At 45.2% G+C, this 12,028-nt stretch overlaps 1 protein-coding gene across 10 annotated transcripts in view; it reads left to right on the top strand.

Moving 5' to 3' along the window:
- Positions 1-12,028, top strand: part of NEO1 (neogenin 1) — a 165,339-nt gene that overhangs the window by 77,370 nt on the left and 75,941 nt on the right. For all 10 annotated transcript variants that reach the window (XM_042022697.1, XM_042022698.1, XM_042022696.1 and 7 more), the window contains exon 5: positions 2,240-2,376. In XM_042022697.1, the coding sequence (XP_041878631.1) occupies positions 2,240-2,376 (137 nt within the window). The remainder of the gene's footprint in view (positions 1-2,239; positions 2,377-12,028) is intronic.

Below are 12,028 nucleotides of genomic sequence, written 5' to 3'. Positions count from 1 at the left end.
AGATATTTTGCTTTATTACAAAAGCAGCTTTCCTTTAAGCCCAGGATTTTTCCAGAGCTGATTCATACAGAGGGAATCACCAAGGAATCTGGCAGATTAATTGTTTTCTTCCTTTAAACTTCCACTGAATCACCTATTGGGAAATTGAACTCAGCTCTGGATTTTCTGGAGGAAAATAATCAAAGGGAATATAAACATGGCGCATGTTGAGATGGCTGAACAGAATCCCCATAAATATTCCCATGCTACAAGTAGCTTGTGAGATCCCCTAGGACAAACTTCTGTTGCCTAAAGTGACAGCGAGGAGTAATTTTTAATAGGTTTAGTAACATCTTAACTGCTGTCAGCAACTTTTCCAGAGGCTGGCAGTGGGAAAAGGAGCATCCTAAGGCACGTGTTGCTTTTAGAGGGTAACAGTGGATATCCTGGGAAAGGCATGAATGTCCTCAAAATGCCATGGACATCCTGACGGCCTTTGATCATTTCTTCAGGATGTGACAGTCGCAGTTCTTGGGGTACTGCTCCCTCCCTGCTCCGTGTCCCGCTGTCCCTGGCACATCCAGCTCCCTGCTTTCACCCCAGCCCTCGCACATTCCCTGCTGCAAGAACAAAAAGTCAAAGCAGCTCTTTTACATAACAAAAGAAGGTAGAAACTTCATGGATGGATGTGTCAAGGCCCAGGCGTGTTTTCCTTTAGGCCTGGTTTTAGAGCGTGTCTGATGTGCCATTCCCACGCAAGCCCGGGACATTTTTCCCAGCGTTTGGAAAGCTCTTAATATGATTTTTCAAACTCGTATCTTCACTCACATTCCCTGTGCTCCTTCCAAGCAAGCCTTTCTGTAGTCCTGGTGTTACTCGTGGGAACAGGATGGCTTTCCTTACGGAGCACCTGGATAGGGACATCTCTTTGGATGCTTTTAACACTTAATGCCAGTTATGGTTTTGTTTGCTCTGCTTTTAAATCTATTAAACCGAAATTTGATCGGCAGTTAGAGGAGGATCATAAATCAGTATTTATGTGCTAAATTATAGTGAGATGAGGCAAAAGTCTGTGTCCCAACAATTTACCTGTCCAAGCAGGTCAGGATTGGTCCTGCTGATGTAATTCCAGGGAAATTTCAAATGGAGAAAGCACTGAGGTTGAGTTTTGTCCGTTGGCCACTCCAAATAGAGAACAAAAAAGGCAATTGTTGTAATGGTCATATATTGACAGAATTCAATCCTTCCTGCCCACAAGCCATGGCTCGAGAGTGCCAGGCAGGAAGCCACCAGGTTCCCTTCCTTCTCCCCCCGACTCTTCCAGCTGCAAATAAGAATGGCTCTGGATCAGCATTCAGGCACAACTTGTTGTCCTGGCTTGGGGTTTTTGGCATTTTATTGAAAGTTTATTTGGCATTTTATGTGGAAGCTTGGAGTGTTGGAGGACCTTGGAAAAGTCGTGTACAAATTTTGTATCAGGTGAAGGGCAGTGATGGCTGCAGTGGGAGGAGGATGTGGCTGGAGGCTGAGGGTGCTGCACTGAGCAGAAAGTGCCACCTTTAGCAGCAAAAGCAGGTAGTTCATAAGGGCTGGGCTAGAAACCCTTCCCCACCCTTTAAAAGTCAGAGGGAGAGACGCCTCTGTACAGACCCTTTGTCACCTGATGAATCTGTATTTTGAATTTCTTCTAACCCATATCTTACTCTGAAATAGTTCATCTCTCAGGGATGGCTCACCTTTTCACACAGTTCAATTGCTGTACATTGCATAACGTGCATTGCTGTCCTTGTGTTGGAAAGGCACAGTCCCTCCTGTTGTACTTCCCTCAGCTTCCCAAGCAATAAGTCATTCCAGCTGGATCTGCAAAATGCCTTTTTTTAAATTATGTGATTACAATACTTCATTTTTCTTCAGTTCTGGCTGCTCTTGACTAAATACCTTGGATCACATTTAATTAATAAGTGAAACTGCAAGTGCAAAAAGATGATCTGCTCTTGTGGAATTGATAGGGTTGAACTTAATTTCCATTGTGGAGCCGAAGTGTGGGATGTGATGGTGTAATTAAAACTCCTCTGTGTCCCACAGTGCTGGGGTGGTGTCCATGGAATGACCCTGTCCCTGTTTGCACAGGTCTGGCCGGTTCCAGCTGCTGGCTGGGGGGATCCTGGAGATCCGGGATGTGGCCGAGGCCGTGTCCACGGAATGACCCTGTCCACGGAATGACCATGTCCACAGAATGACCCTGTCCCTGTTTGCACAGGTCTGGCCGGTTCCAGCTGCTGGCCGGGGGGATCCTGGAGATCCGGGATGTGGCCGAGGCTGACGCTGGGACCTTCACCTGCATTGCTGAGAGTGGCAATGACACCCTGGAGGCCCAGGCAGAGCTGGCAGTCCAAGGTAGGTCAGAGGTTTTAATTTTCACAGAGAACACTTCTCCAGATGATGAAATACCAAGTTTATTCTGTGACCAGTTCTGTGCCCCGTTAAAAACCAAGCCCCCTCTAATTCTGTTATAGATATTCTTACTCTGATTTATGATCCAAACTGCTTGTAATTTCTTAAATAGCCAAATGAGCAAGGTGCTCATACAATGCAACCTGAAGATGCTCAAAAGCTGTTGTGTCTGCTCCTACAATATTAAATGTGGTTGATGTCATATTTGAAGGAGGGCCAAGGCCACAGTGTGGCTGATCCCATCCAAAAGTCAGCCTGTGGTACTGCAACCTGGTTGTCTTTGGAAAGGACATCTCTGATGCATTTTTCATAATCCTTAAAGATATTGTTGTTTTCAATGAGCTTGCGAGAAGATAAAAGCAGAGGTATTTGGTAATATGCTGCTTTATTGTGTGTGTAACTGTTTTGCTTACTCTTGCAAGCTATTTTTACTAGAAAAAGCACTGAAATATTGATAATGTAGTTTTAAAAGCATCTTACTATACATAAAAAAGTAAATAAAGCAGGCTGGGTAAGCAAGGAAAGTAGACTTGTTAAGGAGTGGGAAAAAAATCAGGTAGAAGTTTGGCTTCCTTGTCTTTCTTACATTCCATGAAGAAATCTGTCTTTTTTAATTGACTGGACCCTAATATGGGTTTCCAGCTCTTTCTCTGGAGTTTCAGGGCCTATGCAGGGTCCTTGCAAGAGCTTATCTGACTTGGTTTACTGTGGATTGTGGTGCTACAAAGGTGGTCTAAAAAGTAGTTCTGAGGGGAGAAATTTATTCACTGAACATCCATAAATGAGGGGTTTTCTGTAGACAAAAGGAAGGGTTTCCTGACCAAAAGGAAGTGCACGGGCTCAATCTGGTCATGCAGAAAACCCCACATTTTTCTTACTTTGTGTCTTGGCTAAAAGAATAAGGATTTGGTGCTCTGGCTTTGGAAATACTTCCAAGTCTGAGGAGCACTTTATGATGGCTTCAAACAGCTCACTGTGTGCTGCGTTTAATTCAGTTCCAGCCTCTCTATTTTACAGAATTGGTCTTGTGTTTTATGGGCAGTGGCAGCAATTAATACCATTAATGATGTGATGCAATTAAGCAGGTCATGGATAAAGCTGAGAGGAGCCTTAGTGCAGGACATCCAGCCAGCTCAGCTGGGGATGAAAGTGAACTGGAGACAACTCCTTTGCCCTTATCTGAACCAGTGTAAAGGATTTCTTCATTTGGCTGTGAAGGTTTGGAATGTGTTCTGCCAGTCTGTCCGTGCTGAATTTTTGTTACACACCTGGCACTGGAAAGAAAATCCTTTAATGCTCGAATATTAAAATATATGAAAGATTCTACAGAGTGCATTTTGGATAGTGGCATTTCTGATTTTACTTCTTAGTTCTAATCTTAATTCTGCTTTCCCTGAGAGGTCACTGTAGGGAGCAATTGTATTTCTGCATTACTGTAATTTGGTGCAGGGTTGAATAGCTTGAATAACTGTTACCTGATCCCTGGATCATTTTCTTCTAGACCAGAGAAATTGTCATCTCCCCCCACCTAATAACAGCATGATTTTGCTTAACTTAAGTTCTTTCTGTCATCCTTGGGAATTAGTCTGGCAGCATTTCAGACAAGAAATCTGGTTTTGGGTACTCACTCCCTTCTCCTGTATTTTTCTGCAGCTCTCCTTGAAGCCCATGTTTTTGCTAAGAGGTTTCACTCTGTGCTGGGGGTTGTGCTCGGGCAGCCAATCTCTTTCCTTCTTTTAATGCTTCCCCATGGCAGTGCAGACATGGAATTCTGTGCCAGGGGGTGATGCCATTGCTTGGCAGCGTTAGGGCAGTGAAACTGGAGGGGTGTTCCTGTGGCTGTCTCTTGACTGAGTTCTCCTGGCAGTGCCCAGGTATGGGCTGACTGAAATTTGCAGGCAGAAACAAACTGCTTTATCCTTGTAAGTTTGACTTGTGCACGGACTCCAAAGGAATGCTCTTAAAGGTCACTGTGCTCCATGACCAGCTTTTCTGTGTCCTCTGGCAAGGATACAAAACCCTGCAAGCAAACGAGTGTCTGGTGTGGTACCAACCACTGGAATCCTCCTTCCCTGGCAGTGGGGATGAAATTCCTGACCATCCCTGGAGGGAGGGTGCCCTCAGGTGTGTCACACTGAGGCTGCGCTCAGCCAGCAGGAAAATACCTGAGTTTTACTGGGGGTTCGTGTAAGGTACGAGGGAGGTGGTTGGGGAAAGCTTATTCCAACTGATATGGGGCTGTACAGCCACCAGTCCTGGGAGTCCTGGGGTGTTTTCTGATACTTCTGGCACCATTTTCAATTGGAATAAATGGTACCTTCAGTGCAGTTACTCAGATCCTGTTGGTGACACTTAAGGATATCACCAGTTTCATGTACCTGGAAATAGGTGAACCCCTGTGTCATAAATGAAAGGTGATAGAGGAGACTTCCTTTGCCCTCTAGCACTGGGTTTCAAAAATGATTGGGATTTATTTCTCTGCATACCTCACGGAAGGACTGAATCAGGAAAATGACCTTGAACTTGACTAGAAAGGTACTAAGGGGTCCAGAAGAATTCTACACTAATTTCTGTCCTCAGTCTCTTTACCTACTATGTGTATCTGGGAGATAGAGTCAAGAACTTTCCTTAACGTGGAAGGAAGTTTTGGCTGCCCTATCCCTGGCAGTGTCCAAGGCCAGCTTGGACAGGGCTTGGAGAACCCTGGGCTAGTGGAAGGTGTCCCTGCCCATGGCAGGGGGTGAATGTGATGAGCTGTAAGGTCCCTTCCAACCCACACCATTGTAGGATTCAGTGATTCTGTGTATCTGCAGACTGGGGATTTCATGGACCTGCTGGTCACACACTGAGCCTTTGCCTGGTGCGTCTGAGAAGTGGTTTAATGTGGAAGAGAACAGGGAATGTCCCATTCCTGTGGCTGAGAGTCCCAGCCCCTAAAGCTGGGACTGGGTTGCTGAATCCTGTCCACAGTGGAGGCAGTCTGTAGGGCCAAACACTGAATGGATAAAACCTGTGTGCAGCTTTGTACCCCGAATGCCACAGAATATGGGGAAGGGACCTCTTCGCTTTTCCTTGGGTGCCAAAGCCGGCATCACCACAGTCCAGGCCAAGCAAGGGCAGGACACTTCCCTTGGCAGAGGCAACAGTTTGGTGCCTGGAAAGTCCCCTCTCTCCTGGCTGTACTGACAGTGCTCTCCCCTCGTTGTGGGTGCTGGTACCAGCTTATTTACAACACCTGTAATGAATCGAGAGCTCTGGAAAAATTTGTTTTGCTCTCCCCAGCCGTGAAAGAATCTGTAGCATTTCCCTCAGATAAGAGTGGGAAGTGATGACAGCAGAGCTGGGGAAACAGGTAGTGACTGTATTTAATCTGCTCAGCCTGGAAGAGCCAGAGTGGCAGTTAAATACTGGGAAGGTCATAAGTTCAGTCTTCATCTGGGCAATATTTCAAATTTATGGCTGTGCCCAGCACCCCAGGGATTTATGCAGGGGCTGGGACTGAGTGAGGTCACCACAGGGGCTTCCTGTGGCCTGCCTTGGTGCTGGGGTGGGGACCAGCAGCCTGGGGGGACTTTCTCTCCCTGTTGAAATATTTATTGCAGTTAATAATGAACCAGAAAATAATAAACAAAAAAACAAAAAAAATTTTCCATTTTCATTCTCCTGTAAAATTGATATGGCAGGTCTGAAGTCTCTAAAATAAATAAATCCCTGTGTTTGTGGGGGAAGAGTCAGAATTGCTCTTTGCTGTTGTTTGTTATTCCCTTGCAGTGAGTTTTTGGCGTAGGAGAAAGTCAACTTCTGAGCTGTCTAGGACAGCATTCAGTGTCTGATAGTGTATCTTAAGTATTATGCATTGAATGTCTCACTGTGTTAATGTAACTGAATTTAAAAATAAAACCACAGAAGCTTATTGGGGTATCTGTAGTGATAAGTCAGAGATTGCACGTGGCAATTGGCTGATCACAGCCTCCTTCGTGCTGCCAGAGCAAATTGTATGGAAAAAGCCAAATGCAGAAGTGTGTTGATGGAATTGTCCCCTTTGTGCTTTAGAAGGAAGTGCTGGAAATGTTTTCGGTAGAGCTGACAAGGCTTATAGCAATGGCAAAGGCTTATTCCAGCAGCAAATAGGTGTATTGCAGTGTGGGTCCTGCGGTGTCAGGGAGCAGTGCTTTCTGTGTTCTGGGGGGGCTGGCAGGAATGCCTCACCTTGATTTCCCTGTTCCCTTTGCTCTTGCTGGGATGGGGTCTCTAGTACTTTGATTACTCATGGCAGGTAATTATTTTAGATTTTTTTATTTGAAGACTTTGGCTTAAAAACTAGTTGTGATTATACATCTGCTAACATATGAACTGTTCCTAAAATAAAATGAGGATGTGTGAGGCAAGTCAGGACTTTCTTTAAAACAAAACCAAGACAGCTGCAGAAGGAAGAGCCTGAATGTGAAGAACCCTGGGCTTGTTTTCCAGGGTTCTGTGGGGCAGCAGCTTTGGTAAAAGCTGATGCCATCCTGCCCCAGAAATCGTAGCCATTTGCAAAGCACATTAAGTCCTGCAGCAGCAGAGTAATATGTCTGGGTAACTCTTGTTTTGCATTAAGCTTTCATTATTGTTGGAAACAATTCCAGGGAAGAAATTTGAACCATCACTGAAAATTGCTCAAACCTTTCTCATACCTTCTAGATGATCTTCATCGATTTCCCTCTCTAATTAAGCTCAGTGCTGTATCTTGATAATGGGCTGCCCCTCAATTAGAGATTCAGGAGATGCTGCATGAACCTGAAGCTGTCAAAGGCTCACGTGGGGGACAAAGTATTGTCCTTTTTGGGGGTCTCGGAATGTGCTGCTCGGGGAAGCTCTTGGAAGTACAAACAACACCTTGGCTTCATAGAAGTTACTTCTTACCCTGAAAATGTAATGAGTAATTAGTGACCTTTTTTCTGTAGTGATGCAAACAAGGGCAGTGAGTCCGGGAGTCTGGTGTGGGGAAGGTGGGTGAGCTGAATGAACTCCCTTGGGTCTCTACCACTGCACTTCACTCTTTGTCTGAAAAGGCTTTCTGAAAGTCCTCACTGCTGCTCCTAGGGGTAGTTTAATGTGAGTGGAGTTCACAGTTTACTTGTGGATTCAACTAACTGGGAATTTTTGCCTCTCACATTTGTATTCGAGGCAAGTGTCGGTGGTGAAAAAGTTGTGAACAGATACTCAGCTACATGGGAGAGGAAGGACGTGGGAGTGTTATTTTAAGGCTACATCCCTTGTTCAGGTTGTACCAGGACACCAGAAAAGCCCATTTTCAGGAGAGGTGTCATTTTTAGTACTAAAGGTAAACTTCCCCCAAAAGAAAATGATCTTTGCATCATGCAAAAGTCCCACTCTTGTGTTCAAGACTGAGATCTAATTTCTGTTCCACAGGGCTTGGGCTCAGCAGAACCTCTGCTTTTCCTGCTCAGTGTCTAAGTCTTGTTCTGTAGTTGGACTGGTGTAAGTCTGTGGGTTTTTTGGTCTGTTTTGATGTTTTTCTAAGACCGTGAGGATCATTTGTCCAGCCCTTGACACGTGGAAGAGAGCTTGCCATGGTTCTTGATGGGGGCACCAACATTTGTTTTCTTTAGTTGTATTTCCAAAAGTCACCAGTGAGCTTTGCTGGAATGTAAAGGAGGATTCCCTGGTAGCAGTGCAGATGTTTAACATTCCGTGGTGGTGGCAGAGAACAGTGGAATGTGTTGTAGGAGAAGCTCAGGGGAGCCCTGGCTGGCCATGATCTCTGCCTTTGGGCAGACACTCAGCAGCTCGGGGTTTTCCAGCCTTTCCCGGGGTCGGGGCTGAGCAGGGGCAGCTGCTGCGTGTGCCTCGTGCTGTGAGTGTGGTCAGTGGGATCCCTGTGGCCAGGAGAAGGCCAGGATGATCCCAGTGGTGAGGACAGGGATGATGTGTGGTCCCTCTGTATGGAGCATCCCCAGGACCATGGGGTGTGCAGGCCCCAGATAATCCTGCTGCAAGGGTGGCTTTTCCTCTTACAAAATCTCTTTTCCAAAGACCTTGCAACCTTTAATCACGAGGTTCTTGTACACGAAGCATCTGGAATTCCCTGGGAGTCCGATTATATGTGGAAAAGTTGTCTTTGTGTTACAGAGGTGCTGCAGAGTTTTCAAGTGGATTTTTGCAGAGCTGAAAAACAGTTGCAAAACAGCCCCAAAATGGGCAGGGGTTAATGAGGACAGGGATGAAATCCTTTGGGATGGGAGTCCATAATGGAATGGCATGTGGATTTGGGAGGGAAGATCCAGAACTGCACATGCCGGGAAGATGAGGTGCACATGGAATTTTAAAAAAACCTCTTTGTGAGATATATATATATATATATTTATAAAAAATACCATTAAGAAAGACAAAGCCAAATGATCAGTAACCCATACAATTCACACAAATGGTTTTCCTTGTAAATGTTCTTGAGTAATCCTTGGGGATAATGAAAATGTTACTAAATTAAGCAGTAGTGTCTTAAATATCTACAATGTCGAAACTGATATTGAACTGAGGGAATTGTAAAAGCTGGTTTCTCTTTCGGCCAGAGTTTCTAATAAATGAGGATCATATTAACAGGGGTTTGAACCAGCTGCTGCTTTAGGGACAGAAATCCTTTTCCCCCAAAATGGCTTTTAAAACAGTAAGCTGGGGCTGTGCCTTTGGCCTGACAGGCAGTTACAGAAAATGCAGGGTTTGCCCAAGGTTCATATTTAGGGGTGGTTTTTTGTTTGGTCTCCAGAGTAAAAATGTGCTTTTAGTTTGGACCAGGCTTTGCCCAGCACAGGATTTACTGGTTTTGCAGTGTATTTTTCGTCCAATGCTGTCGGAAAGGTAAGCCCAGCTCATGGTCCCAAGTGCTCTTGGATGCTTGTAAGGATTTAAGGATACAGTAGATAGATATGTGTTCTAGAGATAAGCTATAGGGGTTTTAAGACTGGTTTTATTCCCCATCAAAAGGAGATGACAGAATTTCAATTGCAAGCTAAAAGCTGAAAGATTCAGTAGTAATTTTTGAGTTGCACATGCCAGAGACTTCCAAGAAATGTGAATGTGTGAACTAAGCAGCTCATTAAAATGCCTTTTTCCTCAAAGTGAGAGCTCTTTTTATAGGAGCTGTGCCCTAAATGGCGAGTACTCTTCTCTGTGCATTAGGGTCATCCTTCCATTTTAATTGCTTGAATCAAACTCCAAGTTTAATTTTTGAATTTATGGGATTTAATTTTTTTTTTTCCATTTCAGCAGAAAGTTTTGCGCTGTTTTCACACCACTAAATTTCGTGATGAAAACTGAGGGTGATGTTAAAGTGGAAATGCTGAGGAACACCACACATCAATCAGTCTTGAGAGAGAGCCCATACCATAAAGTGAACAGACTTTCTTTCCAGTTAAATTTTTATGATGGTTAAGCTGACTCTCATCCACCAGATACTTGATTTCTCTAATGGGAGCCAGATTATTGCCAGTACTGGATGTCTCATTATCCAAACTCCTGTCCTTGGCAGGGAAGTTTCTCCCGAAGTTGCGGAGATGAAACAATCCAGTAATTTGTGGGAAGGAGGAGGGCTCTTATCTGTGGTGGCTGATTCCCTATGCAGTCTTGCAGTTAATTAGTTTGTCTTTGTGAGGAGAATAATTTAAAGGAAAACCACGGTGGAGTTTGGGTTCCTGGAGTAAACAGGGTTTGGTCATGATGCCAGTGGAAGTTAAACACCTCAGTGTTCTGGGGGAGATGGGAAGCCTTGGAGGCAGGTGTGAGCTGCCTAATGAAGGTGTTTTGTGCTCTTGCAGGTGCCCTCTCCAGAGGGGTGCTGGGGGCAGGCCTGGAGGGAAAGGGGAACAGGATCCAAGATACCCACAGAAGGAAACCAGGCTCAAAGCAAGCTGGCTAATGGTTAATGAAGGGCAGAATGTTATTTTTATATTGAATGTTCTTCTAACCAGTCCCATATTCTGGCAGCTCTGCTGGTCTTGTTTGTTTTCAAGTGCTGACTCAAAGGTTGCATCTATGATCTCTCTTCTTCACATCCTTAGGAGCTTAAATATAGTCTCAGTGTAACAGGAACCAAAGCACTTTGCAGGTGAGGATATAAATTGCTGTACTGTGGCGCCTCAAAGCACACTGTGCTCTGGAAGTGCCATTCCCCAGGTTGTGTGTCTCTCACATCAGATGGTTTTAGCTTCAGTGAAGCACTTCGTTCTGTGAACACAATTTGAATAAAAGGGGTTTGTGCTCAGTCTAAGTTACAACTATTGGAAGGCCCCTGGAGCCTCCCCATCACTGGCAGGTTACTGCACAGAATTAGGATTGCTCAGGATTTCTCTTTATGTCTTGCCTGCAGTGGGTGTGGTCATGCAAGCTGCAAAACCTCCCCAAAAAGTGCTGCTTGTCAGTCAAGATCTGCATCTGTAAGCACAGGGAGCAGTTCCCTTAGCAGCACAATGTATTTTTTCCAGAGCAATGTGGCAGAGTGGAATGGGACTTGAAGGAGATGCCAAAGTTTTGGCAGCCTTTGAAAATAATTGTGCTTCGTGCTCTGTAACCCAATGAGCTCTGTGGTGTTTTGGAGCTTCAGCCTCAAACGATTGCTCTTTGTTTATCCTGATGGAGGAACGTTTGTGAAAGTCCCTGGGAGCTACAGGGAGTCAGTGCCACCTCTGTGCCCAGCAGGGTCATGGAGCAGATCCTGCTGGAAACTGCACTAAGGCACAAGGGAAATGAGGAAGTGGGTGAGCAAAGAGCCACGGAATCATCTGCCTGGGCTTGTGCAAGGCATCAGACCCTGTCCTGGGTGATCCCAGTCTCTGCAGAGTCATGGATGTGGTGGAAGTGCCACTGGGTGGGCGAGGAATTGTGCTCAACAGCTTCCCTGAGAGGGAGGGCAGGCCCTGGCACAGGGTGCCCAGGGAAGCTGGGGCTGCCCCGTCCCTGGCAGTGTCCAAGGCCAGGCTGGACGGGGCTCTGAGGGGTTGGAACTGGTCCCTCCCTCACCCCACCCCATGGCTCTGTGACAGGGATGGAGCTGGTGTTGGCTGGGAAGCTCAGGGAGGCTTTGTGCACAGGGGAGAACCTAAGAGGCTGAAGTAGAACTTATAATACATCACTTTTCTGTACTGAAGGTCTCTTTTGAGATGAGTTTATAGCAGCTCACAGCTCTGAGAGCTGAGTCAGGGCTGCAGAACAAACATTTCACTAAATTCTAATGATTTACTATAAGCTGCGTGCCACGCTTTGGGGAGAATCTTTAAAATATAATTTGCCATTCCTTTTCCCTTTGGGCAAATAATTTTTCTTCAGCTTTCCCAGTACATGTATAATTAATAACTTTGTTTACTGACAATGTCAACACTAACATAGCTCTGATTTATAGTGTTTATCTTTTGCCTGTTTCCTGTAGCACATCCTGAGATGCCACACAGAGAAGAAACTGTATTTTAAGAAGGTGCTTCCAGTGGGCAGATAATAGAGAAAAATAAGAGTTTGTGACCACTGTCCTGTTAGGTTCTCTTGGCTGCAGAAAGAAGCATAAGGCTCAAATCATCGTGCTTTAAATAATTAGCTGAAACTT

Source organism: Corvus kubaryi, unplaced genomic scaffold (assembly GCF_017639235.1).
Source record: "Corvus kubaryi isolate FWS band 111438036 unplaced genomic scaffold, C.kubaryi_AGA036_p1.0 37220, whole genome shotgun sequence".
Taxonomy (NCBI): Eukaryota; Metazoa; Chordata; class Aves; order Passeriformes; family Corvidae; genus Corvus; species Corvus kubaryi.
The sequence above is the reverse complement of the archived record's forward strand: the minus strand, read 5'-3'. Positions and strand labels throughout refer to the sequence as shown.